At 37.4% G+C, this 27,312-nt stretch overlaps 1 protein-coding gene across 1 annotated transcript; it reads left to right on the plus strand.

Annotated features, from left to right (window-relative positions):
• The first annotated feature begins 3,841 nt into the window (after nucleotides 1–3,841).
• Nucleotides 3,842–26,736, plus strand: C2H20orf85 (chromosome 2 C20orf85 homolog). Its single transcript, XM_044661135.1, has 4 exons — nucleotides 3,842–3,903; nucleotides 11,782–11,863; nucleotides 14,901–15,005; nucleotides 26,581–26,736. Exons 1-4 carry the CDS (start codon nucleotides 3,842–3,844, stop codon nucleotides 26,734–26,736), a joined length of 405 nt encoding a protein of 134 aa, XP_044517070.1.
• The last annotated feature ends 576 nt before the right edge of the window (nucleotides 26,737–27,312 follow it).

Consider the following 27,312-nt stretch of genomic DNA (forward strand, 5'->3'; position numbering starts at 1 on the left):
AGAATGGCAATAATGAGACATATGAAAATTTATGAAATACAGTCAAAACAGCACTTAGAAATTTTATATCTAGAACATTAATAAAATAAAGAAAGAGCAGATCAATGAAGTAGACAATGAAGAGACTCTAATGAATTGTTGATAGTCGTTGTTTAATTGTTTTGGAGAGCAATGTGGAACTATGCCCAAAGGGTTATAAAAGTGTGCATACTCTCTGACCCAGCCACTATTAGGTGTGTATACCAAAGAGATCAAAAGAAAAAAAAAAAAGAGGATCTACATATACAAAAATATTTATAGCAGCTCTCTTTGTGGTGGCAAAGAATTGGAATTTGGAAGAATGACTCTCAATTGGGAAATGGCCAAACAAGTTGTGGTATATGTTTGTGACAGAATATTATTGAGCTATAAAGAATGATGAGTAGAATGCTCTCAGGAAAACCTGGAAAGACTCACATCGATTGATACAAAGTGAAATAAGCAGAACCAGGAGAACATTGTTCATAGTTGTAGCAATATTGCACAATGATCAATTATAAATTGATATATATATATGATATATATATTATGATATATAAATTATAAACAGCTATTCTCACCAATTTAATATCAATGATCCAAGACAGTTCTAAAGGGCTCATCCACTTCCAGAGAAGGAACCAATGGAGTCTGAATGCAGATCCAAGGAAATATGTTTATTTTTCTTGTGGTTTTGTTTTGTTGTTGGTTTTTTTGGTCTATATTATGTTTTGCAACATGGCTAATAAGGAAACGTTTTGCATGATACCACTTGAACAATCTATATCAAATTGCTCTCCTTCTTGAGGAGGAGAGAAAGGAGAGGAGAAAATCTGAAACAAGTTTTTTGAAAAACTAATACATGTAATTAAGAAAAATAAAATAATTTTAAATAAACTTCTTAATTTGATAAGGAACTACTCCAATTGACACATAAAGACACACATCCCAATGAAGAAACTAAGATTCCGTAAAGATCAATAACTTGTCCAAAGTGAGCAGAGCTAGAATCTGACCTTGGTCTTCTGACTCCTAATCAAATATAGAATGGAATAATTGCTTTATCTCTATTTAGAGAGAAAACTTGGACTCAAAGTTCCCTAAAGAAATCTTATAGCCTTCCTGTTTGCTGTAAACCTCAAGCTCAGTCATTTGGCATATTGTGAATACATGTTAATTAATTGAGAATCAATTCCTGTTCCCTCCTTTAACTATTTTGGTTAAGTGGGCATGTGTGACCCACCCTGATTTTGAGTCTTTGCCATTCGTTTCTATCAGCCAAGAAGACACCACCCGGCTAGGGTCTGGGGAAAGTGGTTACAATAGGAAAAAACACCAGCTGTGAAACCTTCCAACGCCCCGTTAAAGTACAAATCTGTTGATAAAGGGAGGTCAGGGAAAGGGAGAGAGGCAAACAACCCCCTGGGATTGTGACAGAACAAATAACTGCTATCAGACCTGGGAAAAACAGCCTTCCTCTGCTGATGAGGAGATGCTTGGCTAATTAGCTGCCATAGATTCTGTTAGTCAGCAAAAGAGCCCCATCACACAAAAGGAGTTCACTCACTGCTTTAGATTTCTAAAGCCTGACAAGCATGTGGAGACAAAGTGTCATGGTGATAAGAAAGGGAGAGGTCGTCTCTGTGTCATTAAAGTTCATCAAATTTTCTACTCCTTCAGATATGCCCATTTTAAAGATCCATATCCCTCCTCCTCTAAACATCATAGGATTTTAGAATTGGAAAGGATCTTAAATGCCACCTCATCCAATATCTTATTGATAAAGAAACTGGAAATCCAAAGGAGCTATGCGGTTTGTCCAAGGTTACACAGATGATGTTGGCAAAGCTGGCATTTGAGCCCAGTTCATCTGACTCCAAATCTCGTGCTCTTTCCAGCACCATCTTATCTCAGCCCTAAGCTTCCTCAGAATGCCAGCTTAAATCCTACTTTCTCTAAGAAGCCTTTCCTGACCACATCAGCCACAGCAGCTTGCTTGCTGTCTGTCTGTTTCAGTATATCTTTTTTTTCTCTCCCTGTAACTCTATGTCTGTCTCTGTTTCTGTCTCTGTGTCTGTCTGTCTCTCTCTTTTCCCTTCCCTTATTTCTCTCTGTTCCTCCCTGATTCCTTTATTGTCTGTACCACACATGTGAAATTCATAAAACATCAAAGCTGGAAAGGACTCTGGAGATCATTTAGTCCAATTCCCTCATTTTACAGATGAGGGATTAAACATATACAGCTTTGTATAGTTAGTTTTCTTTGCATTTGTGTTGATTCTGATTCCTAAAATAGATTGTCAGTTCCTTTATTGCTCACATCTTTTGTCATGTGTATCGTTGTATCCCCCCAAGTTTCTAGTAAACACTGAATTGCTTATTACATGAGCAAAGACAGGAGAAAAACTCTCCTTACAGTAAGTATAATTTCCTTTGTTAGGGAGTTGGAGGAGATATGAGGCCCAGAGTTTTGAATATCTAGGAGTTATTAAAGAAGAGTATAGTTTTTGTGGGGTGTGAAAGAGCTGGGTGACATAACTGGAAGGCAGGAGAGCTTTAGAAAAGAGAATACTTTTGGTTAGCTTGCTAGAGTGAAGCAAGACTAGATAAATGAAAAAATGCTGCAGAAAAGGTGAGGTGAGAGAAGGATTAGAGAAAACTTGAGCTCTATAATTCTGGGGAAAATAATTTCTTTCAGCCTCAGTTTCCTGATTTACAAAATGGAGATAATAATAGTACCTACCTCACAGAATTTTTGTAAGAAGCAACTGAGATAACGCTTATAAAAATCTCTGCAAACCTTAAAATGCTACATAAATGTTAACTTTTATTATATAATACAAAGGGAAGGAATTGGGGGGGGAGGGAGAAGAGACAGTAGCAGCTTCAGGGATCAGGAAAGGTTTGATGTTAAGAGGGTTCTTGAGCTGGGCCTTGAAGAAAACTAGGATTTCTGAAAGATTGAAATAAAGAAGGAATCTTAGTGTTTTCTAGGCATGGATGTCAGTCAGTGCAAACATACAAAAGGAAATGGAGATCACTGGGCTGAGAGTCAAAGGATTCAGAGAACATGGGTTTCAGTCGTTGCTAAGTTACTTCATGTGATGCTGGGCAAATAAGTCATTTGTCCACTCTGGGTCCCAGTTTTCTTTTCTATAAATGAGAGTTAAGAATGGCATAAGGATAGATCCTTGGAAAGCACACATCTTAAGTAATCATAGGATCCTAGATTTAGAGCCGTATGAGATCTTAGCAGTGATCCGATCCAGCACTCATTTTAAACATAAGGAATCTGATGAACAGAGAGGTTAAGTGGTGGGGTTGGGTTTTGAATTCGGGGCTTTTGACTCCAAATGCCTCAGTCTTTGGTCTCTAGGGTTCCTTGCATTTCTGACCTTCTATTCTGTAAAATGGCATAGCAGAAGCTGGATGGCATCCAGGAAATGGAAACCAAACCACCACCACCCGTCCCTTAACTATAAACCAGGTATCTTTCCGCAGCATCCCACTGCCTCTGTGGAAGGGAAAGTGGCGCTTTCTTGAGGGACAGAACAAAAAAGATAAGAAAAGAAGGTAAGCTGGGGCACAGGATCACATATTTCTAGCTGGGAGGAACTTAAGGAGAAAGAGAAGAGGGAAAGGCGGGGCCCCGACAGGTTCAGGAGGGCAGCCTGGTCAGCGACCTGAACAGGTGGCCTTAGCCTCCCACGGGCCATCTCCCAGCAACACTCAGTTGCCGAGGGCAACCGTAGGGACACAATAACCTAGGCAGGAGACCGGACCATCCCTGCCATTTGGACTCAGACTCAGACCAGAAACAGCCATGGCCCAGAAAGTCGTCCCCGGCGCTGATAAACTTACGTTCGTCGCACAGGATGAAATCTGGTAACTGCAGAGCCTCGGGGCTCCAGCATCTATCTGCTGACCGCCCCTGACCCCTGCTCTAGCCCGCTCCTCTATCTCCACCTTTTTTCCCTCCTCCCCCTTCTCACTCCCGCCCCCCCAGTTCCGAAATACCCTCACGGCCCTTTGATCAAGGCTCCCGGAATGCTGCCCGAGACCCCGTGACCACCCCACCCGCAACGAACACTTTGCTTTGAACAGAATCCGTATTCTAACCCGGGTGCTAATTCCCACTATCCTATTACCTCATCCACAATCTGCAAATTCTTTATTCTACGCTCCTCAATTCTTTCTTCCCAAATCCCAACTCCTTCATCCTTCCGTATCTGCTTTCCAACCGTTTGCTCACCTGTCTTGTCTCTTTAATCCCTAATCCCCCAATCTCTAATTCTTCATCCCATATTAAACCCCAAACCTCTTTCCTAATCCACAGTTCCCTATTCCCTAAATCCCCCAAACCCACTGCTTAACCCTTCTTTCTCTAGATCCCAAACCTTCGAAGAGTCTCCAAAATCCAAACCCACATTCCCCAATTCTCAAACCTCCTTTCTTTCATCCCCCAAATTATTATTTCCCAATTCACAAATCCTGGTATTTTCATCCAATATCTATTTTACGTCCTAGCTTTGACTAGGAAAGAGGAAGAAGCTAAAGGCTAGGCATAAGGGAATCTGGTTGAAAAACTGCCTCTAGAGAATTATTCCTGGAATGAAATGACTAACCTCTGAACTTCCCCCCAAATGCTTTGGCTCATAATTTTACTTCTTACTGCCTCATAACTTCATGAAAAATTACCCTGTAGGATTTGAATTGCCAAGATAGACCTTATCCCTGGTTGATTGGTTGATTGTTTTTTATTGTAATCAAAATGGATACAGTAGTTTGGGACTTAGCCTAACATGGAAACGTTGTTCTTTTTGAGCAATTAAAGAGTTGGGGGTTACCAATGTTTTTAATTCTCTGATGAATTTTAATAATGGCTAAATTTGGGAGGCAAAAATTTCCAGATGTCTGATATTCCCAAAGTTCATTTTAATGTAAAAGACTTGAAAGTTACTAAGAATTGTTGGCAGTAGCCACACGTTTATGAATGCCCAGAATACTTTTATGACTTTTTTTTCTAGTATGTTTCACCACTGAGAAATTTCTGTCTACCTGGAGCAATTTTCTCCTTTTACTTTTCCATTCTACTCAATATTAAAGAAAACATTGGCTAGCAAGAGTTGAGTAGTAAGACACAAACATTGAAGTTAAATAGGGGTAGTGCTTTTGTATGTTCAAGGATGTATGATTTCATCCCCATGGTGCCTCCTTCCACTGATGAAAATGTAATTTTCTTAGTACCTTGTTTGTTATATAATCGCTGCTGGGAAGGGGGAAAAAAGTACATTACCTGGTAGTCAGCTTTCTGGTGACACACCTCTTCACATTTGGTTAGGCTAGTTCTCTGAGGTTTAAAGCAACCCAGTACCTTCCACACTCTAAACTTCATTTCAGTTGAACCTGACAGAGATAGCATTCTGCTATCACCAAAGATGACCAAAATTTTAAAACATGAAATTTCCCTATGCCAAAAAAAATCAGAATATAGGTGTTACCGAAAAACAATGAAGAAAACTATTGAGAGGTGTGTTTTCTCTAGAAATAATATGGGGAAGAAAAGTTGATTGGAAAAAAAAAGAAGCCCCATTTTAAGAATAACCTCTAGACAATTGTTTGATTTTGTTAAAACATTCCAGATATCCCTTGCTCAGAATTTCAAATGGTTCCCTGATCTCTTGGGTAATTTTCGTTTTAGTCTTGTTCTAGATGATTACATTTTATAATCAATGAGGTTGTCATTAAGGCAACATTCCTTATGACCTGCCATGAAATGCATGGAAGAAATCTGAAAAACTAAATTTCAAAGAGTTCAGAGAAAGAGGGTAGATAGGATCCCATGGACTAAAATTCTACAAGAGAAGTCAACCATGGCGGAAAGAGAAATTGTCAGGAATGAGATTATGAAGGCATAAAAATAATTCCACAGAGGCTAAAAAAGAGCTGCTTTAAAAAGACTGCTAGGAAGAATGTGTGCAAATTAGAACATGAAAACAGACAAGAAGAAAAGTGAGGACAGGTAACAAAGCTAAATACAAGTCCTACAAGTATAGTGTCAGGAGCTCTAACACGTAAAATAAACTGAATTTGGCAAGGAATGCCAATCTAAAAATAAGAAAGTGGGAAAAAATTTTAAGCTACACTGTGGGAAAGAGAGGTGGCTAGGACAATGGTAACTGACAAAAGAAAGCATGCCTGTGAGAAGAACTGAAAGAAACATACAAAAAATTATTAGTAACACATTAATGCTCACGATAAATGAGATAATAAAAGAGTACTGAGGAATAATCTAAGTGGCACAGTGAATAAAATACTGGGCTTAGAATCAGGATGGCAACTTCACGAGTTCAAATTCAGCCTCTGGTTCTTATTAGCTGTGTGACCCTGGGGAAAGTCACTGAATCCTGTTGGCTTCAGTTTCATCATCTATAAAATGAGCTGGAGAAGGAAATGGCAAACTGTGCCACTATCTCTTTCAAGAAAACTCCAAGTGGGAGGAGGACAAAGAGTCAGACACAACTGTAAATGAATGAACAAAAAAAATATCCAGATGTCCTTGGTGTGAACCCAAGTCATCAGACACAAATGAACTAGGATAATGAAAAAACTGTGGCAGATATAATGGCAGAAACTCCATTAGTGATTTCTGAAAGATCATAGAGAATAGGACAAAAATCAAAAAGGGGCAAATATTGTCTCTAATTTGAGAAACATGACTGTAGGCTAGTGAACTTGATTTTTGTTCCTGGACAAATTCTGAAACAGATTATAAAAGATAGTGAATATTTAGAAAAGGAAACTATAGTATCACAACTTCATCAAGAACCAATACTGACCAAGTAGTATCATTTTATTTTTGGACAAGGTTATTACTGAATTGGACAAAAGAATATATTTCATTCATTACTCAATTTGCAAGTGACACAAAACTAGAAGAAACAGCTAACTCATTGAATGGAAAAGACAAAAGCTCCACCACAATCTCAAGAGACTAAAACATTGAGCCAAACCTATTAAGATGAAATTTAGTAGAGTCAAATAAAAAATCTAAGACTTGGATATTTTAAAAATCGTATTTTTGCAATAATAAGAAGTGGGATATATGACTCTTTCCTCTGGGGATGAGAAAAATCTGGGATATTTAATAGAATGAAAACTAAGTCAAACAAGTTGTGCTAATTCTTTTCCACATAAGGATTCATAACAATCCCCTTTTTTCTTTCTTCAGGGTTACCATCTTGGATTAGGTCTTTGTTATTTGTTCCCTGGTCTATTATGTAGCCTTCCTAATAGCTTCTCCTGCCTCAAGTTTCTCCCCTCTCCAATCCTTAAGTATAGGTCTGACCATGCCACTCCCCTGCTCAACAAAGTCAAATGTATCTCTATTGCCTCCAGGATCGATTATATACAATGCTGTTTGACATGTAAAGCCCTTTACAATCTTGCTCCTATCTTTCTAGACCTATTCCTCTTCATATACCTTACATTCCAGCCAAACTGGTCTACTTGGCTGTTCTTCACATATAATGCTTCATTTCCACCTATGTCTTTATATGTGTTGTCCCCCATGTGTGCCATATGCTCATTTCACACCTTGCTCCTTAGAATCCTTAGTTTCCTTCAAAGTTCAACTCAAATACTACTTTCTACATGAGATTTTTTCTGATCCCCTCAGTTACTAGTATTTCCTCCCCTAACTACCCTTGTATGTTATATAGAGATATTTTATAAAGATATAATATATACACACAAATGTTTAATTATATGGATTTTGAAAAATACATTTACAAAAATATATTATGTAAACAATGTAATATATAAACATAATGTACAAAAATATTTTTTACATATCTACCTATATGAGTACATATTGTCTTCTCTATTAGAATATGAGCTCCTTGAGAAGAGGGGCTCTGATTTTTGTCTTTGAATTACCAGTTCCTGGGCCATAGTAGACCTTTAATAAATGCTTTTTTGTTTAATTTATCCAAGTGGTCTTTCTCTGAATGTTTTTCATCTTATCAATGTCACTTCTAAAATGGGAAGCCCAAAACTGGACATAATACTCTATATAAGAGCTTGTCCTGTGCAAGGTCATCCCCAGGCTCAATCCTGTGCCTTTTCTCTTTCCCTTCTTTACTTTGCTTCTTGATGACCCCATCAGTTCCTTTTGGTTGGATTATCTTCTAAGCTAGACTTTACCCCAAGCTTTCGTCACAAATTGCCAGTTGTCTACTGGATATTTCTCACTGGATGACCACTTGACATCTTAAGCTCAACATGTCTACGACAAAACTCATAATATTACCCTCTCTTATACTACCTCCTTTCTTAATTTCTCCATTGCTGTTGAGAGTGGCACTTCCCATAGAGCAGCCTGAATTATTTTAGGTTTCTCAATTTTTCTCACCATATCTATCTAATCAGTTACCAAGTTGTGCTGATAAGGACTGAGCAAGGCAAAATATAGCAGGATCCTAGACATGTTTCATTTTTAGGTGCAGCTTAATATTGGGCTTAGTTTTGGTTTTGAGTTTTGTTGTAGACCTGTTGTACAAGTTGTTTTAAAGATAATGAGATATTTGTAAAGCACCATGCCTGACACACAGTAGATACTTTATAAATGCTAGTTATTGCATTTCTTGTTTTTATTACAAAGAACTATATTAGCCCACAGAATTCCAGGCTATTTAAGTAAAGGAAACACTCTTTGTGTTACCCTGGGTAAGTCACTAAATTGTCATTGCCATCCCTTACCATTCTGCTACCTTGGATCCGCTACATAGTATTGATTCTAAGACAGAAGGTAAAGGTTTAAAAAAAAGAAAAGAAACACTCCTCAGACAGTTTGTGCTCCTAGGATTGCATGCTAGCCAGAACAATTCCTTCTCAATCGTTTTATAAATCAGATAAAAGAGTGGTTTACCACAGGATGTAGAGAGTTTCCCATCACTAAAAGTGTTCAAGCAGAAGCAGAATGACCAGTTTTCCATGAATTGTGTTGAAGAGATTTTTGCTTAAATAGAATTTGGACCTCTGTTGTCCCTTCTAGTTCTGAAGATGTGTGAAATCTTTGAAATACAACTTTTTAATAATAACTATTTGTTTTAAATCTCAATTAGCATATATTGAGGACCTGCTTTGCATTTAAATTTTAGCCCCAATCATTAAAACTTGCTATATTCAGTAGTTCTAAACTTTCCTTGAATTTTTCATAATAAAAGAAAAGCATTCAGAATGAGAGAGGCAACGGTGAGCAGCCTACATCTGGAAAATTGAATTCAGTTCTCTGCAAACTTTGACAGTTCAGGAAAACATTGACAAATAAATCATGTCCAGAGGAAAGTGACTAGGATTGTGAAAGGCTCTTATGCAAGACTCAAAGAAATAATGATTGTGCTTATGCTAGAAAAGTCTAAGTATATAAGCAGAGTCTTTAGATATTTGAAGAAAAGGTAGAAGAGAATTTTGGATTTTTTAACTTTACTCCAAAAAACAACTCCAAGATAGACTGAAAGTTTCCATAACACAAGTTTTGGCTCACATTAAGGGAAAATATCCTCACAATTATAAGTGTCTAAAAGTAGAATGTTATGCTTCAAAGAAGGTAGAGGGTTTTATCACTGGTGAACTTCAACCCAAGGCTGGATAACCAGTTGTTGAAATTGCTAATGAGGTGATTATCCATCAGATTTTTGATATTCTCTCCTCTCCAGGTTCCATGACTTTCTTCTCTCTTGGTCAACCCCATATCCTGTCTGGCCACTTTTTGGCAGTCTCCTCCTTTTGTTCAATATCTATGTCCTACACTCAAACTGTGAGTGTTCCTAAAGCTCTTTTTTAGGTCCTCTTCTCTTCACAGTTTATACCTTCCCTCAGGGATCTCATCAGCATCTCCAGGTTCAATTACCATCTTTATGGTCATAATATCTAGATAAGTATCTCTCTTCTAAGCTCAAGTCACAAATCACAAATTGCCTGTGGACATTGTCCAACATTAGATGTCCCGTAGATATTCCAGGCTCAACATGTCCAGAAGAATTCATTATCTTTTCCTCCAAGTCCACTCCACTAATTTCCCTATTTCTGCCGTGGGTACTACTCTCCTCCCAGATATCCATGTTCACAAACTCAAAGGTATTTTAGCCTCTTCATTTTCCCTCACTCCCCATGTCCAGTCAGCTGCCAAGTGGGGTTGATTCTTCCCACACGTCTCTCAACAACCATACTCTATCCCTCTATTCACATGACCACCATCCTACCTCAGATCCTAATCGCTTCTCTCCTATGGCAATTGAATTCTAATTGATCTTCCCTCCTCTCATCTCTCTAATTTATCCTCCAAATCTGTGTGGACATGTCAAGCCTAGAATATCTACGGGACATCTAATGTTGGACAATGTCCAATAGGCAATTTGTGATTTGCGACTTGAGCTTAGGAGATATTGATCTAGGTGTTATCACCATAAAGACGGTAATTGAACCTGAAGATGTTGATAGGATCCCTGAGAGAAGGTATATATGCTGTGAAGAGAAGAGGACCCAAAAGAGAGCTTAAGGGGACCCTCACAGATAACAAAGCAATATTCCTAGAGCAGAGATTGAATTATGCCACTCTCTTGACCAAAAAATTTTAGTGGTTCCCTATTGCCTTTCAAATAAAATACAAACTTCTTTGGCATTTAAAGCTCCTAGCAAAATGGCTCTAGACTACCTTTCTAAGCTTATTATCTATTTTTCTCTTTTTTGGACACTATATTTCAAGCAAACTGGTCCTCCTACTGTTCCTTCCCCCCGTGTAGCATTCTCTCTTTATGTCTTTCTGCAAACACTCCTCTATGCCTGGAATATATCTCCTTCCTACTCAGCCGTACCTCTTAAAATCCCTATGGCCCTTTGAGGCTTGGTTCAAATGCTATCTCACTAAGATTTTTTGATTCTCCCATGTGCTAGGGCTTCCACCCACCCCCCACAAAAAAATTAACTTTTTTTACTGTTTGCATATCTTTTGTATTTATTTATTATGTATATCTATTATGACACGATCTGATTTGTGCCTGTTGTTTTTCCCAATAAAATGTAAGTTCCTTGAGGACAGGCAGAATTTTATTTTAGTGTTTATTTAGTGTTATTTAATTTATTTTAGTGTTTAGTTTAGAATTTTGTTTAGTCTTTGTATTTCTAACACTTAGCACACTACCTGTCACATAGTAGGCATTTTATAAATGATTTTGAATGAATAAATGAAGTGGAGGACTAGATTAGAAGTTCTCTAAGGAGCCCTTCTAACTCGAAATCCTGCCATTCTATAATTACCACTATATAATTAGAAGTGGCTAGAGTGCTATTTCTGGGGTCGGAAAGACCCGAGTTCAAATATGATCTCAGATTCCCACTAGCTTTGTGACCCTGGGCCGAGTCTCTTAACCTCAGCCTCACTTTCCTTGATTAAAAATGGTGAAAATGATTGTACCTACCTCCTGGGGTTGTTGAAAGTATTAACTGAGATAATATTTTGCAAAAGCATTTAGCACGGTGCCTGGCATTTACCGTGCATTTAAATAAATGTTTGTTTCTTTCCTTTTGTCTTGCTAATACTAGCCTAAGTTCATTAGGCCACTTTAACTGTCTAAGCTGGGAAATTAATAACCCGGTGCAAATTAATAATGTAAGTCAATGTTGTAGCACAATGTCATGGCTTGGATTATTTTGTTTGTAAATTTGTAAATTTGCTTTCATAACTGAGATTGTTAATTTCAGGAAAAATCGCCTTGAAACCGAATGGAAAGCACGTCAAAATTGGTCTAAGAAATGGGGATTTTTAACAACCCCTCTGGAAGAGGTAATAATTAATTTTAAGAGGTGCACAGCTATGAAACATATAGTTTGCAAGAATGAAATTGTAATCTATCAAATACTGACCCAAATGACTATAATCTAATCTGTTAGTCCAATTTTAATTGACATTGTGAATAAAATAGCCAGTGTCAGGTAAAGCTAATTAGGTAAGATACCATTTCTTTTGGGGGGGACTCAAAATGAGATTTTAAAAAGACAGATCATCAGAAACCAGAAAAACTTCTCATTGACTCCTTTATTAGGGTTATTATTAGCTTCAGTGGTGTTCTAGAAATGAAGAGGGAAAAATCTGCTTCACCAAAAATAAGCCAGCCTGCACCATGCTATTTATTTTGATTTATGTCTATAAAATGAGACTAACAATACCAGAAATTCTTCAGGTTTCAATGATGTAGTGGAAATAGCAGTGAATTAATAACGGTTCGCTGGGGTCAGAGTTCAAAACCCAGCTCTGTTACTTATAATTGTATGACCTTGGAGAAATTAACTTCAACTCTCTTGTCCTCTATTTCTTCATCTTAAAATGACAAAGGTGTATTACATGTACTCTAAGGTCTCTTCCAACAGCCTGAGCTTCAGTTTCCATCTCTAAAGTGTGGAGGTTGGACTAGATGACTTCAAAGGTTCCTTTATAAAACTTAAAGTTACTTAAAATGTTAATGAAGCAGGAGAATAAAATGGAAGGCATATTGGTTTTGGGATTAGAGGATCTGGATTCAAATCCCCTCTCTACCATTTCCTATGTGATCCCGAGTTTGTCATTTCCCCTTTCTAGCCCTCAGTTCCTTCATTTGTAAAATGAAGGGGTTGAACTAGACAAACCTCTTAAGGTCACTTGCAGTACGGAATCTAAGACTCTAATTTGAGATATTATCATTATTATATTGGTTCAATTTAGTTTTTGTGCTTTTCTCAAAATTTGACTGAAAAGTGAGCAAACAGTTATATACTTTGGTTATTATGTACACAGCATAAATCTATATGCATATACCCACATATATAGATATAGCTATATAAATATACATACACAAAATTTTTTCCCTTCCAAACATTTTACTTGCAGGTGGGGGGGGGAGTACTCTACATTTAGATAGATTAATATGGTAATTTTTATCTTAGTGAAGATGACCCATACTCTGTTACCCAGAAGTAGTACATAAAAGCAGTCTGTATCTAGGGGTGTCTGGGGACAGCTCTAACCAGCCAAAGCTAATCGTTAAACTTTCAAAACTTTCAGTGTGGACAATTACACCCCAGAAATTACCAAATTATAGATCAAGACTTACTTTGTTTTGTTGATTGTCTAGATTTAAGAAAGTGATAGAGAAAATGTTAATAGTGCAGATTAAACTTGAAAAAATGTATCACTTACATTTTTAAGCAGTTACTAAATATTTATTAGCACATCACTACCAATATCAATGTATTCATTCAATTAGAAAATTCAATTAAGATCAATTTGACCATTCCATTTTAGAATAGCAAAAAAAATAAAAGTATGAATTGTCTTTAACATGGGTTGAGGCAGACATGATTAGGAATGTAGACTCGAAACTACTACACCAATGCAACTATCAACAATTTGGAAATAGGTCTTGACACATGTTAAAACCAGTGGAAATGCACATCAGCTATGGGGAGGTTTGGGGGGGGAGTGAAGGGGAAAGTAAGAACATGAAGCATGTAGCCATGTTAACTTCTCTAAAAAATAAATATTATTAAATGTTAAAAAAAGAAATTCCATTTATAATATCCATGTCCATTCAGCAACTCAAATTTAGCTGAGGAAATAGTATTTAACAAAGGTTGGAGACCCCTAACTTTACCATTATCTATATCTCTATTATGATTTAGGGTATTCAAAGAACTTTCTTCAAAATAACCCTTATAGGGCAGTCAATGCATTGTCATCTCTATTTTACAAATGAGGAAACTGAAGTTTAAATTTATGTTATTTATGAGCTGTGTGACTTTAGGAAAATTCCTCAACCTCTATGAACTTCATTTTCCTCACCTATAAAATGAGATCTATGCCATCCCACTGTAAATCTATGATATCATGATGCTGTATGGTTAGAGTAATTTCCCCAGTTACATGGCTAAGGAGTTCTAGAAGCCAAGCCTGAGTTAGTCACTAAACATTTATTAAATGATAGATCGTAGCACCAAAGCCCCAGCCTTTCGCCAATCCCTACTGAAACCAATAGTGCCACCCTCCCAGCTCCCGTCCAAAACTATCATGGGTCAGTTTCTGCCCTCAGTGAGCTCAAGGTCTTATGGGGAAGACAGCATTCAAACTCATTGCCTTTTCCGCTACAAACCAAATATTGGGTCATAGTGTTTAAAAAGAGAGTTTGTCTTCTTTGGGGTAAACATTACCCCTAGTCTAAATCTTATTTATTCTTATAATGTTTTAGGCAAACTCTTCCTTGATAATGCAAATTAAATTCTTTTAATAACCTTTCTCAAGTAATTGGAGATTTGCCAATGACTCTACAAAGGTTGGGGAAGGTTTAAAGAGACTTTGTTTTCTCACACACACACACTCTCCTCAAACCTCAATTTTAAGTTCCACTAAAAATATTATCAGTTATAGCTAACTCCAGAGTCCAGGATCTTAAATGCGAATATAGGTTACAATGCATTCAAGTATCATTTTATAGTGGAGAATTTAATAAGATAAAACATGGCCCATTTGCTATTTAAAGGTGATTGGAAATGGTCTGCACTAAGCAATTACTCCCAGCTTCTATGAGTATTGGCGTGATAACTACCATAGTTTCCAACTATTTGAGATTTGGTACAACAAAGCATGTTCAGCTTCTGTCCTTGGAAGGTGCATGTGTATGTAATGCCAACTTTTAGACTGTAGTCTTAACAAACTCAAATTTTCAGGTGTGAATGCATTAGCTCTGAGTTTAGTTTGGGAATTAAGTTGGGAACAGGTTGGACTGCTTCGTGGGGGAAATAGTTCATGCTAAATTCAAATATTCTTTGGTGACCTAGACATTCTGTTTTAGTTACTGAAGAGAGAAGGAGAAGTGCTTAAGCCTCCAAAGCCCAAGATAGAGCTTCCAGCACATTTACGCATCCGGCCTGTGACACCAGTGGAAAAATATATTAAGGTTAGAAAATGGAATTTTCAATACTGTTTTCATAAATAAAAAATGAACCACAATGGAAATCATGTTCATTCTGGATGCAAAAATAAAAATTCAGAGGCTAGAAGAATACACCACTGCACTGAATCTTAATTTAGAACTATGGAAATATCCCTTTCTAGTTTTCAGGACATTGAAGGATGTGCTGTATTGTATATCAGAGACATCAAATATTAGAACTAGAAGGGCCTTAAGAATTTAGGGCAGAAGATGTTAACACAGGAAGGGGCCTTTGAATATACAAGATAGAATGTCAGGCCAGCAAGGACTCAGTCAGTCAATAAATATTAATTAAACACTTAATATGTGCCAAGCACTGTGCTAAGCACTGGAGATATAATAAAAGATAAAAGAAAGTCCTTTTTCTTGAGGATCTCATGACCTAATGGGGGAGAAAACATACAAATAACTGTTTTTTTAAAAAAAAAGCAATATACAAAATTCATTGAAAATAATCCACAGAGGGAAGGCATTGGAATTAAGAGGAACTGGAAAATGTTTCCTGGAGAAGATGAGTTTTAACTGAGATTTGAGGGAAACCATAAGTGATGAGGAAAGGAGAGTATTCCAAGCATGGGAGACAGCCAGTGAAAATGCAAGGGTAGGGAGATTAGAATCCAGTGTCACTGGATCAAAAAGTATACACAGGCTGTAAGGTGTAAGAAGACAGTAAAGATGAAGAGGGTAGGGTGGGATAGGAAGGACAGGCAGATTATAAAGGGCTTTGAACTCCAGAGGATTATATATTAGATTCTAGATGTGATGGGAAGTCTATGGAGTTTACTGAGGAGTGGGGTAATCAGACCTGGATCTTGGAACATAGATTAAATTTGAAAGGAAGGGTCAGCTAGGTGGCTCTGTAATTAAAAGCCAGGCTTAGAGACAGGAGGTCTTGAGTTCAAATTTGGTCTCAGACATTTTCTAGATGTGTGAGACTGAGCAAATCACTTAACCCCCATCACCCAACCCTTACTGTTCTTCAGCCATGAAACCAATACACAGTATTGACTCTAAGATAGAACTCAGGGTTCTTGTTTTCTTAAAAATGGAAGGAGCTTAGAGACGATCTAGTCTAATGCCTCATTTTAAGAGGTAAGAAGTTAAGTGACTTGCCTGAGGTCACTCAGTGATTTAACAACAGAGCCAGGGATGAGATTCCAGGTCTTTTGGTTTTTAGTCAAACACCTGTTCCACTATGGTGTGCAGGCTTCTATGTCTACATAGGAGGTGCTTGTGATTCTCTTTTCTCTCTGCTTCCCTCAGTTTAAAGGAAGGCAGTTATCTGAATAATGTGACGCCTAACATGATCTGTAGAACCATAAAATTTAGAAATACAGGAAATATAAGATTTAAGAGGCAGCTGAGTTGTACCATAAAATGCTGTGCTGAGTCAGGAAGACCTGAGTTCAAATCTAGCCTTAGATATTTTCTAGCTAAATGGCTTAAGGTAAGTCACTTAACCTCCGACTCTCTCAGTTTCCTCCTCTGTAAAATGGGGATAATAATAGCACCTCTCTTCCAAGGATGTTGGGAGGATTAAATGAGATGTTTAGAAAGTGTTTTTTGCAAACTTTAAAGCATCATATAAATGCTTGCTATCATCATCGTTGTCAAGTTTGCCATCATCATCATCTAGAGAAACTTAGAGGTCATCTGGATGCAGAATCATAGAATCTTCAAAATGTAAGGTACCTCAGGGGTGTAACATACATCTGAACAATATCCCCTCTAAACACACATGATAAAAAGAGTCATTCAGGTTTTCCTTGAATACTTACTGCCACTTCAGACAATTTATTACTCTTTGGGACAGTGTGTGTGTGTGTGTGTGTGTGTGTGTGTATATATANAGCTAAATGGCTTAAGGTAAGTCACTTAACCTCCGACTCTCTCAGTTTCCTCCTCTGTAAAATGGGGATAATAATAGCACCTCTCTTCCAAGGATGTTGGGAGGATTAAATGAGATGTTTAGAAAGTGTTTTTTGCAAACTTTAAAGCATCATATAAATGCTTGCTATCATCATCGTTGTCAAGTTTGCCATCATCATCATCTAGAGAAACTTAGAGGTCATCTGGATGCAGAATCATAGAATCTTCAAAATGTAAGGTACCTCAGGGGTGTAACATACATCTGAACAATATCCCCTCTAAACACACATGATAAAAAGAGTCATTCAGGTTTTCCTTGAATACTTACTGCCACTTCAGACAATTTATTACTCTTTGGGACAGTGTGTGTGTGTGTGTGTGTGTGTGTGTGTGTGTATATATATATATATATATATATATATATATATATATATATATGCACCTAAATTTTCCCATTTGTAATTTTCACTCATTGTTTGTACTACTACTCTCTGGTGCCAAGGACAACAAGCCTAGTATCTCTTTCCAATGGTAGCCATTCTAATATTCAAAGGTGGTTAATGTTTCTGTATAGTCAAAGCTATGTTTTTGCAGTAGCAGTGTATGGTTGTGAAGTGCTGCAGAATTGACACTTGATTTTTTGTGGTGCTGGAGGAGACTTTTGAGAGTCCCTTGGACAGCAAGGAGATCAAATTGGTTCATACCTAAAAAAAATTAATTCAGACTCTTCACTGAAATGTCAAATACTAAAGCAGAAGTTTAAATACTTTAGTAACATGAAAAGACAGGATTCATTGGAAAAGAGCCTGATGTTGGGAAAGATTGAAGGCAAAAGGACAAGGAAACAGCAGAGGATGAAATAGATAGGTTGTGTCATGGAAGCAATGAACATGGGCTTGGATAGGCTTCAGGAGATAGCGAAGGATAGAAGGGCTTGATATGCTTAAGGTCACAAAGTCAGATATGACCAAACAAGTGAGTAACATTTAAAAAAATGTCCTCCCTTCCTCATCCATTCAAGTGCTGTCTACTTCAGGGTAAACATACCCATTACTTCATGTGGAAAGATTTGAAGGCTCTTCAACATTCAATTCTCCCTCATCTAGACCTTTGTAATGTATGGCATCCAGAATTGGACAAGTACTCCACATATGTGATCCAGTCTGAAATAGAATAAAGTAAAACTATCATCTTCCTAGTCCTAGAGATACAATTCTTCTCTTAATGAACCCTAACACTGCATTAGTTTTTTTGGGCTACTCTAGCATATCAATGACAAGTTGAGCTTGCTGCAGTACATTAAGACCTCACCTCCCCAGATGTTATACATACAGACTGCTATCCAGGCATGTCTCCACTATCTCGCAGTTGTCAAATTGTATTTTTGAACCTTAAGTGTTACACTTTACATTTATCCCTGTTGGCTTTGATCTTATTCAATTCAGCCCAGATTTGTAGCTGTCTTTTTGGATTCCAGTCCTTTCATATCCTTGTGTCATCTATAAATCTGTCTTCTATGTCTTTATCCAAGTCATTAATCCAAATATTAAACAGAACAAACTGTATATAGCAAAAGTACATAGTTTCATCTGTCATCTTTTATATTACAACCTAGCTACAATTTATATAGCTCTTAAAAGCTTACAAAGCACTTTCCAAATATTTTTTCATTTAATCCTCACAACAACCCCATAAAGTAGGTTGTTTTTTTGTTTGTTTGTTTGTTTTTGTTTTACAGATGAGGAAATTAAAGTGGAGAAGTTAAGTGATTTTCTTAGAACTACACAGAGACACAGTTAAGGGTCTGAGACAGGATTTGAACTCGGGTATTCCTGACTTTTCAATTCAGCATGCTACACTCTACTCACTGAATCACCTACCTGCAACTTGAATAATGAAGTATTCAAGGTTGCTGATGTTTATTGTGTCATAATAAAAAAAGAAAAGATTTTTAAATGTTGAGCATTTGAGCAAAAAAGAGGAAAAAAAGATTAAATACACTAGGACCAAGTAAGATCTCCATATATTCCGAATAGAGACCTCCTTTTTAGTTGAAGGGGAAGCTGTATATAAAAAATATTTCCCCCAATTTTCTGCTTTCCTTCTAATCTTGGCTACATTACATTTATTTGTACAAAATCTTTTTAATTTAATATAATCAAAATGATCTATTTTACATCTCACAATGCCCTCTATCTCTTACTTATTCACTAATTCTTCTATCCATAAATCTAATAATGTTCTCTGTTTTTCTAATCTGATTTTGATTTGTCCTCTTATGTCTAGGTCATGTATTCATTTTTATTTTATCTTGGTAAACTTTTTAAGATCTATCAAGTTTATACCAGAGTGCTTTCTGGTTTTTCCACTAATTTTTACCAAATAATGAATTTTTATCCTAAAAGATGTCTCATATCTAAAACATATAGAAAACTTATCAAATTTATAAGAATATAAGCCATTCTTCAAGTGGTAGTCAAAAGATATGAATAGACAACTTTTAGATGAAGAAATCAAAGCTATATATTAACATAAAAATGCTTTAAATGATTATTGTTTAGAGAAACACAGATCAAAACAACTCTGGCATATCATCTCACATCTATTAGGCTGACTAAAATGATAGAAAGGCAAAATGGCAAATGGAGGGGATTTGGGGAATAAAAGGAGACACTAATAACACTGTTGATGGAACTGTGAACTGATCTGACCATTTTGGAGAACAATTTGGGAATTATGTCCAAAGAGTTTTAAAACTGAATATACCTTTTGACTTAGCAATATCACGGTTAGGTTTCTTTCCTAAGGGGATCTAGGAAAAAAGCAAAAGAATGTATATGTTCTAGAATATTTTATAGCAGTTCTCTTTGTGGTGGCAAAGGACAGGATTTTGAGAGGGTGCCCACTAATTGGTAAATGGTTAAACAAGTTGTGTCATATGATTGTGATGAAATACTACTGCACCATAAGGAAATGAATAAGCAAGTTAATTTTTTTAAAACATGGAAACACCTAAATGAAATTATGAAGAGTGGAATGAGCAGAACCAAGGAAACATTATGTAGAGCAACAGAAATATTGTTTGAAGGATGCCTTGCGTGTTTCTACCTCCAGAGAAAGAACTGATAAATAGAGATGACTAAGTCATGGTTTTATAAATACATATATCTTTTTTATCAAGTGATGCCTTCTCTAGAGTGAGGAGGGGAGAAAGGGAGGAGGAGATTCCTGGGAATTTCAATGTAGCAAACAGAAAAGTAAAATTTAAAAATAAAAAATGTAAATGCATTAAAAACATACACAAGATCACAAAAGAAACCTATTATGTTGAAATAAAGTTATCAAATTTTTTAAAAGTTGAAGGAGAACCTTTAATTACTACTCTTTGGGTTCAAATATTCAAACGATTCCAAATCTACCTAAAGATATTGTCATCCAGCCCACATCTGTCTTCTTATCCATAAGGATAGCAATGAGTTTGTCAAAGCATTTGCTAAAATCTAGGTAAATTATACAGCATTCTTCTCATCTACTAATTTTAAAAATCCTGCCTCGCTCCAAAAAAAAAAAAATTCAAACCTTTCATCTGACAGAGAAAGACAATGCCATCTAGAGTCCACCTGCCTTCCTCAAACTTACTCAGCCACTTAACCGCAAAGCCAGAACTAGAACCCAGCTCTTCTAATTGCCTGGTAGACCCAGGCATAGTATGTAGTACATGTTCATGCTTTCCTGAGGCCCTTTCTCAGAAATGATGCTATATCACTTAAGGATAGAAAAAATAAAAGATGTTTTTTAAAAGTGAATAAACTGGGGGCAGCTGGGTAGCTCAGTGGATTGAGAGTCAGGCCTAGAGACGGGAGGTCCTGGGTTCAAATATGACCTCAGACACGTCCCAGCTGTGTGACCCTGGGCAAGTCACTTGACCCCCATTGCCCACCCTTACCACTTTTCCACCTATGAGCCAATGCACAGAAGGGTTTAAAAATTAAAAATATTTTTTAAAAAGTGAATAAACTGAAATCTTTCCCCTCACATCACTGTTTGTTTAAACCAATTTTTCACTACATCCTTAGAACTTCCCATCTTTCCAAGCAGTTCTGGTTCCTCCTTGAGTCATTCCATGCTTCTTCCTTCTTTCATGTCTTCTCTGATGTGGAATATTCATCCTTTTTTCTTCCTCTGTATTCAAGCCTTACCAATCCCTAAAGACCTAACTCAAGTCCCACTTCTCTGACGATGATGTTAATGATGAAATGATCGTCAGTCAGTCAGTAAACATTTATTATAAGCACTCAGAATTCAAAAAGAAGTGAGGGGACAGTTCTTGCCCTCAAGGAGTTTACTTTCTAACGGATAGGGGACAACATTCAAAGGTATATATAGAAACAAACTCTCTATAGGATAAATGGGAAAGAATTAACAGAAGGGAAAGACTAGAATCAAGAGGACGTAGGGAAGACTTCTTGTGGAAGATGATAATAAATTTTTCAAAGTGCTTTCAGATATAAAATAGAATTAGTATTAGCTATTGTTTTCTAGAACTTCAGACACAGGCAGCAGATGGAAGATTTTCTCCATACAAAGCTTCAGAGAGTCCTATTGTTGTTCCCTGAAGGTAAGAAATGGACATTTTGGAGGAATAGTGTTTGCAACTTTTAATTCAGAGTCTATAGTAAATTGTTTATACTTTTTTAAAAAAGGAGCAAAATGCATTGGCTTCTTATGGGAAGCAGTATTGTATAGAGAATAGAGACTCAACTTGGAGTCAGAAAGACCTGAATTTGAATCCCACTTCAGATATTTATTTATTTTGTGACCCTAGTCCAATCATCTAACCTTTCAGGCCTCAGTTTCCTAATCTGTAAAATGGGGAAAAGAGGAAAATTGAATTCAGTGACCTCTAGGATCCCTTCAACCACTAAATCTTTAATATTGTAGTAATAAAAGTGAATCATGTGGGGCAGCTAGGTGGCTCAGTGGATTGAGAGCCAGACCCAGAGATGGAAGGGTCCTGGGTTCAAATCAGGCCTCAGACACTTCCTACAAACCCTGAGCAAGTCAATTAACCCCCATTGCCTAGCCCTTACGGCTCTTCTGCCTTGGGACCAATACACAATATTGATTCCAAGATGGAAGATAAGAGTTTTAAAAAAAGAAAGTGAATCATCATAAGCATTGGACATTTACTTAAACTTCCATCTACAAGCATTGTGTTAAGTTTTGACTGACCCAATCTCTAATATCAGAAGTTTAGAGCTTAAAGTGATAATATAAGATATGACTATGATAAAAAAAATTAGAAATCGCTAAGTGCATGAGAGAAGTATAAACAATATTAAGCAAAAAATTGAAAGAGAGAGAAACTAGAGGATAATGGGGAGAAATTGGAGAAAGGTTTCATAGAAGATGTGGGTCCCTCCTCCCCATAGATTTTTAGAATCTGAAAGATTTCAGCCTGCAGAGACAGAGGAGTCGAGAAGTGGGAGAGTTTCAAGAAAAAGTTCTGGTTTGGCGAGAAGATAGAGGACATGAATGGGAGTAGTAGGTGATAAGGCTAGAAGAGTAGATTGGAAGAAGATTGTAGAAGGCTTTGAATGTCAGACTGAGGCATATGATGACAGTAATCACTGATTTTTAAGATAAATGATACAATCACATCATTATAGTTGGAAAGGAACTTTAGAGAGATTATAGTCCACTTGTTTCATTCTACAGATAATGAATTGAAGGACCAGAAGGGTAAAATGATTTCCCCAAAATTACACAACAGCCTAATGGTGGAGCCCAAAGTCATAACTAGGTTTCCTAAATCCTCAATAAAATGTCTTTACCAATCTCTTGTACTGGTTCTAGGCAAACTATTGAAGTCAGTATTAATGAAATAATAATAGCTAGTATTTATATAGTGCCTACTCTGTCAGACACTGCACTAAGAACTTTTTACAAATATTTCTAATTTGAATCGAGTAACAATCTTCAGAGGTAGGTGCCATTATTATTCCCATTTTACAGTTGAGGAAACAGAGACAAATCAAGGTTGTGACTTGCTAAGTGATTAGCTAAGGTCACATGGCTAGTGTCTGGGAAGGAATTTGATCTCAGGTCTTCTTGACTCAAAGCCTAGTTCTATCCACTGCTCCATCTATCTGTTTGATGATGGAAAGATTGCACCTTGAGGGCAGAAACTGTTTCATTTCTCTTCTCCAGTACTTAGCACAGTGCCTGGCATGTAGTGAGTATTCAATAAATTCAGATTGATTGATTGATGGATGGATGGATGATGGGAAAAGAAAAGGGGAAGAAGAAGAGGGAGAGGTACTTGAAGCTAGTATCTTTTGCCTTTCTTTGTTTACCCGGTTCTCAGCTCAGTGCTTAGCACATAGTCAACATTTAATAAGTGCATGATGACAACACATATGCCCAAGAACCTTTCCTCTTACTATACTGAATTTCTCTCCCCTCTATATTGCTGAGTGTCTGGTCTTCCAAGCCTCTCACATTTTCTTGTGTGATCTTGATTTATGTTTCCAGGTTCAGAATCATGCCCACTAGAGCTGTTTAGGAGATCTGTGTTGGGTACCCAGAAAAATGCCAAAGGTGGGGGGGGGAGCGACTATTAATCCTCTTCACATCTGTGAGTAAAAATGACACTGTCTGCTTTTTTTCTGTTAGCTATGGATCATCAGACTGTATCTCTTCCACCGAGGTGGATTAGATTTAATCCCCCCCCTCCTACTCATTCCTTTCTGGTGTCTGGCTCCTGGTGGCTTCTGCACAGAGGAGCATCGGTTTCCCCATTCTGCTGCTCAGTGGGTGGCACTTGTGACCGCCATAATTATCTTTTCAAAGGAAGGGGCTCCACCTAAGTATCACAAACAGTTTCCAGCCTTGGCTGGAGAACAAAGAAGAACAGTCCTGGCAAGAGAACAAACCGAAACATTGTTTTCTCTCCGTGTGTTTCTCTATTGAGTAAGTCCCCAGATGTGAAAGCCATACAGCAAAGAAGCTGTTTTCCTGTAGCCCCAGCATTCCAGCCAAACTCAGCCCAGCCGCAAGCAGAGAGCAGGGCTGATTTTGCTTGGCTCAGAGCTGAATGTAATATTGCCAGTGAAATGGATCAGCTACTTTACTTCACCATCTTTCTTTCTCGTTGTACATGGAATTCAAAGGTCCAGTTTTTAAGTGTGGGTTACAAGCATCCTCCAGGACCAGTGGTTTTTTTTGAAAGCTATTTGCCTTCAAAACTAATATTTCATTCTAAGCTGTCCCAATAGCAACTCTGGCTTCTTGAGCATCTCTCTTTGACTGTTTTCTCTTTATGTGGATTTTCTTAGAGATTAATTTTAGTACTTGATAGAGAAAATCTATTAAAGGGCAGATTTGTCTTCTCTCTGCAGCAGTTTAAACCAACCTAGACAGCTAACGGGGTTATTATAGGCAGAGATGAAAAAAATAAGAAGATAAGGATGAGTTCAGTAATCCATAATATATTAAACACCCTTGTCTCTCGCTTAACTCTGCTAGATCTAATATTCCTAGTCTGTGTCTTTGTCTAAATCACCTTGTAATAGCAGAACAGATGATTATGTAAAATTACAATCACAAAAAAACCTTTCTAAACATTTACCATCATTTTCCAAAATGCTCAAATCTGTTGATTGAATTGACAAATTGAACCATGTTCTTTCGTTCCAGATATGATCCAATTTTCTTTGTTTTAATTAGATTCAGTTTTCTTTTATTCCTTGTGGTCTAGACAATGAGGGACATTTTTGTTTGGGAGTGTGTGGGGGGCGGAGTGTATGTGTGTGTGTATGTGTGTATGTGGGTGTGGGTGTGCTAGAGCCTTTTAATCAAAATAGGAAGGTTTTGCACAGCCAGAATGTCATCTGACACAATTGCAATAGATTTTATAAAGGGCAGCTTGGACACAGAAATGTCAAACATTTTAGATCAGATTCTTCTTTGTTAATGATGTTATTTTCCTAGCAGAAAAGAATTAAGGACGTTAGTAATTATTAGATAAAAAGTGTTTAATTGATTTTCAGGAATGATGTGAGCAACAGAATGACTCTGATTTTAATATGCATTTTAAAAGTTCATATTGTTATATCCTCGGTGAATATTCTCCCTTGATGTGTCAGTGTGGTGTGGAGTATTTCTGGGATCTTTAAGCTATGACAGTGTGGCGCAGACTCTAGCAAGTCCTTCCCACCAAGCTAAAAAGGATTCAGGGAGTACTGGCTCCACCGATGACCTGGGTAATCTGCAATCACAGAACCTTACCTTTCAGAGCCTTGGCTTCCTCATCTACAAACAGGTAGAACAATATTGGCTCTGCCTTCCCCATAAGGCTCTTGGAGGTGTCAAAAAATCTGAGTTCTATTACTAATTTGCCCAGTGACCTTGGGCTACTTATTTACTTTCTTTGGACCTAGATTCCTCCCATGTAAATTAAGCCCATTGGAGCAGCTTGATTCCTAAAGTCTCTTTCAGCTCTGATATTCTGTGTCCATCTTCCTCCAAGCCCAACACTCTTATCTGCTACACCATTAGCTGCCAATATTTTGGCTACAGAAATTCTAGCAGACCTTGTAATTATTTTTTTTAACCTTTCTGCCTTAGAACTGACATTAAATATCAATTCCAAGGCAGAAGAATGGTAATGGGCTAAGTAATTTCTATCCAGTGACTTGTGCAGGGTTATACAGCAAGGAAGTGTTTGAGGCCAGATTTGAATCCAGGACTCCCATCTCCAATCTTGACTCAGTCCATGGAACCACCTGTCTGTTGTCCCAAACCATATAATTATTAAGACATGAAGGGACCGTGGCTTGTACCAATGAAAGGCATACCCAAACCAGTAAGACCTCAGTTCCTTCAAAAATAGAGTCAATATTATTTTTGTTTTTAAGTTCAGTTCCCTATATACACGTCTTTTTTTTTTTTTATAAAAACCCTTACCTTCTGTCTTGGAGTCAATACTGTGTATTGGCTCCAAGGCAGAAGAGAGGTAAGGGTGGGCAATGGGGGTCAAGTGACTTGCCCAGGGTCACACAGCTGGGAAGTGTCTGAGGCCAGATTTGAACCTAGGACCTCCCGTCTCTAGGTCTGGCTCTCAATCCACTGAGCTACCCAGCTGCCCCCATACAAGTCTTTACAGTGTTCTTTACTTTCCAATTCTCTTGCTTTTTATTCTTTTCCACACATTTGATAATACAATTATACTAGACTACGTCCTCTTCCTCTCACACAAGGCTCCCTCTTCATGCCTTTGCATGGATTCTTACTCACGCTTGGTTTGCTCTCCCTTCCCAGCTCCAAATCCCTTCTTCAGGAAGCCGTGTCTGATGCTCCCAGCTATCTTCTCTCTCTATTTGTACTGTATCCTCTACATATCTATTTATACACAGGTCTCCCCCATTAGAATGTAAGCTCCTTGAAGGCAGGAGCTATTTTTTTTCACCTTTTCTTTGTAACCTCCAGCTCTTAGCAGAGTGCCTTTAATAAATGAATTGGAGGTGAATTGTATGTTCCTTGAGGGGTAGGATTTATTTTGTGCAGGGACTAGTACGGGGTATAGAATAGGTACTCCATAAATATTTGCTAAATTGAATATGAATTTGTTAAAGAGATAACTTAAAAGTCCTGCCTGTTTCCATTTCAGGTACTCCCATCACCACCAGTCCCTAAAACTACTGCAGGTTTTATTGGCTGGCGATCCACGATTCCTGGTCTGGAACTTGAGAGAAACTACAGGATTATAAGCTGTAAAGGTGCCTATGCCAAGCAACTAAAGTGGCCCGAGGCGGGCATCTACTAAAGCCAAGAGCCTATGTACGACCCAGAGTGAGCCATCTGTCTCCTGTAAGGATGTGAGAATCTTAATCGCTTTAACATTAATAAGGAGAATTTAAAATAATTATTAGAGATGACAAAACCTGTGATAATTAGGCAGTTAGCATAGGCTAAAAAAAACTGTATTCTTTTGAAATCAGACAAAATCTCAATTCACAAAGTCAGGTAGATCTATTCTGTTCAAAGAAGTGTCGTGGTTTTATTCTCTCTGTGGTCAATATACCTGTGCCTGAAAAGTGTTTTCTGGTGTATGCTTTATATGATGGGTTAAAATGATAGGGTGAAATGGGAGGGAACCTTGTGTAACTTAAACTTTTTTTTTGTTAAAAATTTGACTCATCAGAATTAAAATAGTCGTTTTCCTTTTTAAAGGAAAGAATAAGACATAAAAGTCTCTCCTGCCTCTAGAATCAGTGGGTCCAACTTTGATCTTGTTCTACACTGTTACAAACAATGGGGTGGGGGAATTGGGGAGTGCAGTAAAGGACTGGATTTGGACGTGAGATGAATCTCCAGGGCTGCACCCACCCACATGTACAAG

This window comes from Gracilinanus agilis, chromosome 2 (assembly GCF_016433145.1).
Source record: "Gracilinanus agilis isolate LMUSP501 chromosome 2, AgileGrace, whole genome shotgun sequence".
NCBI classification, from domain to species: Eukaryota; Metazoa; Chordata; class Mammalia; order Didelphimorphia; family Didelphidae; genus Gracilinanus; species Gracilinanus agilis.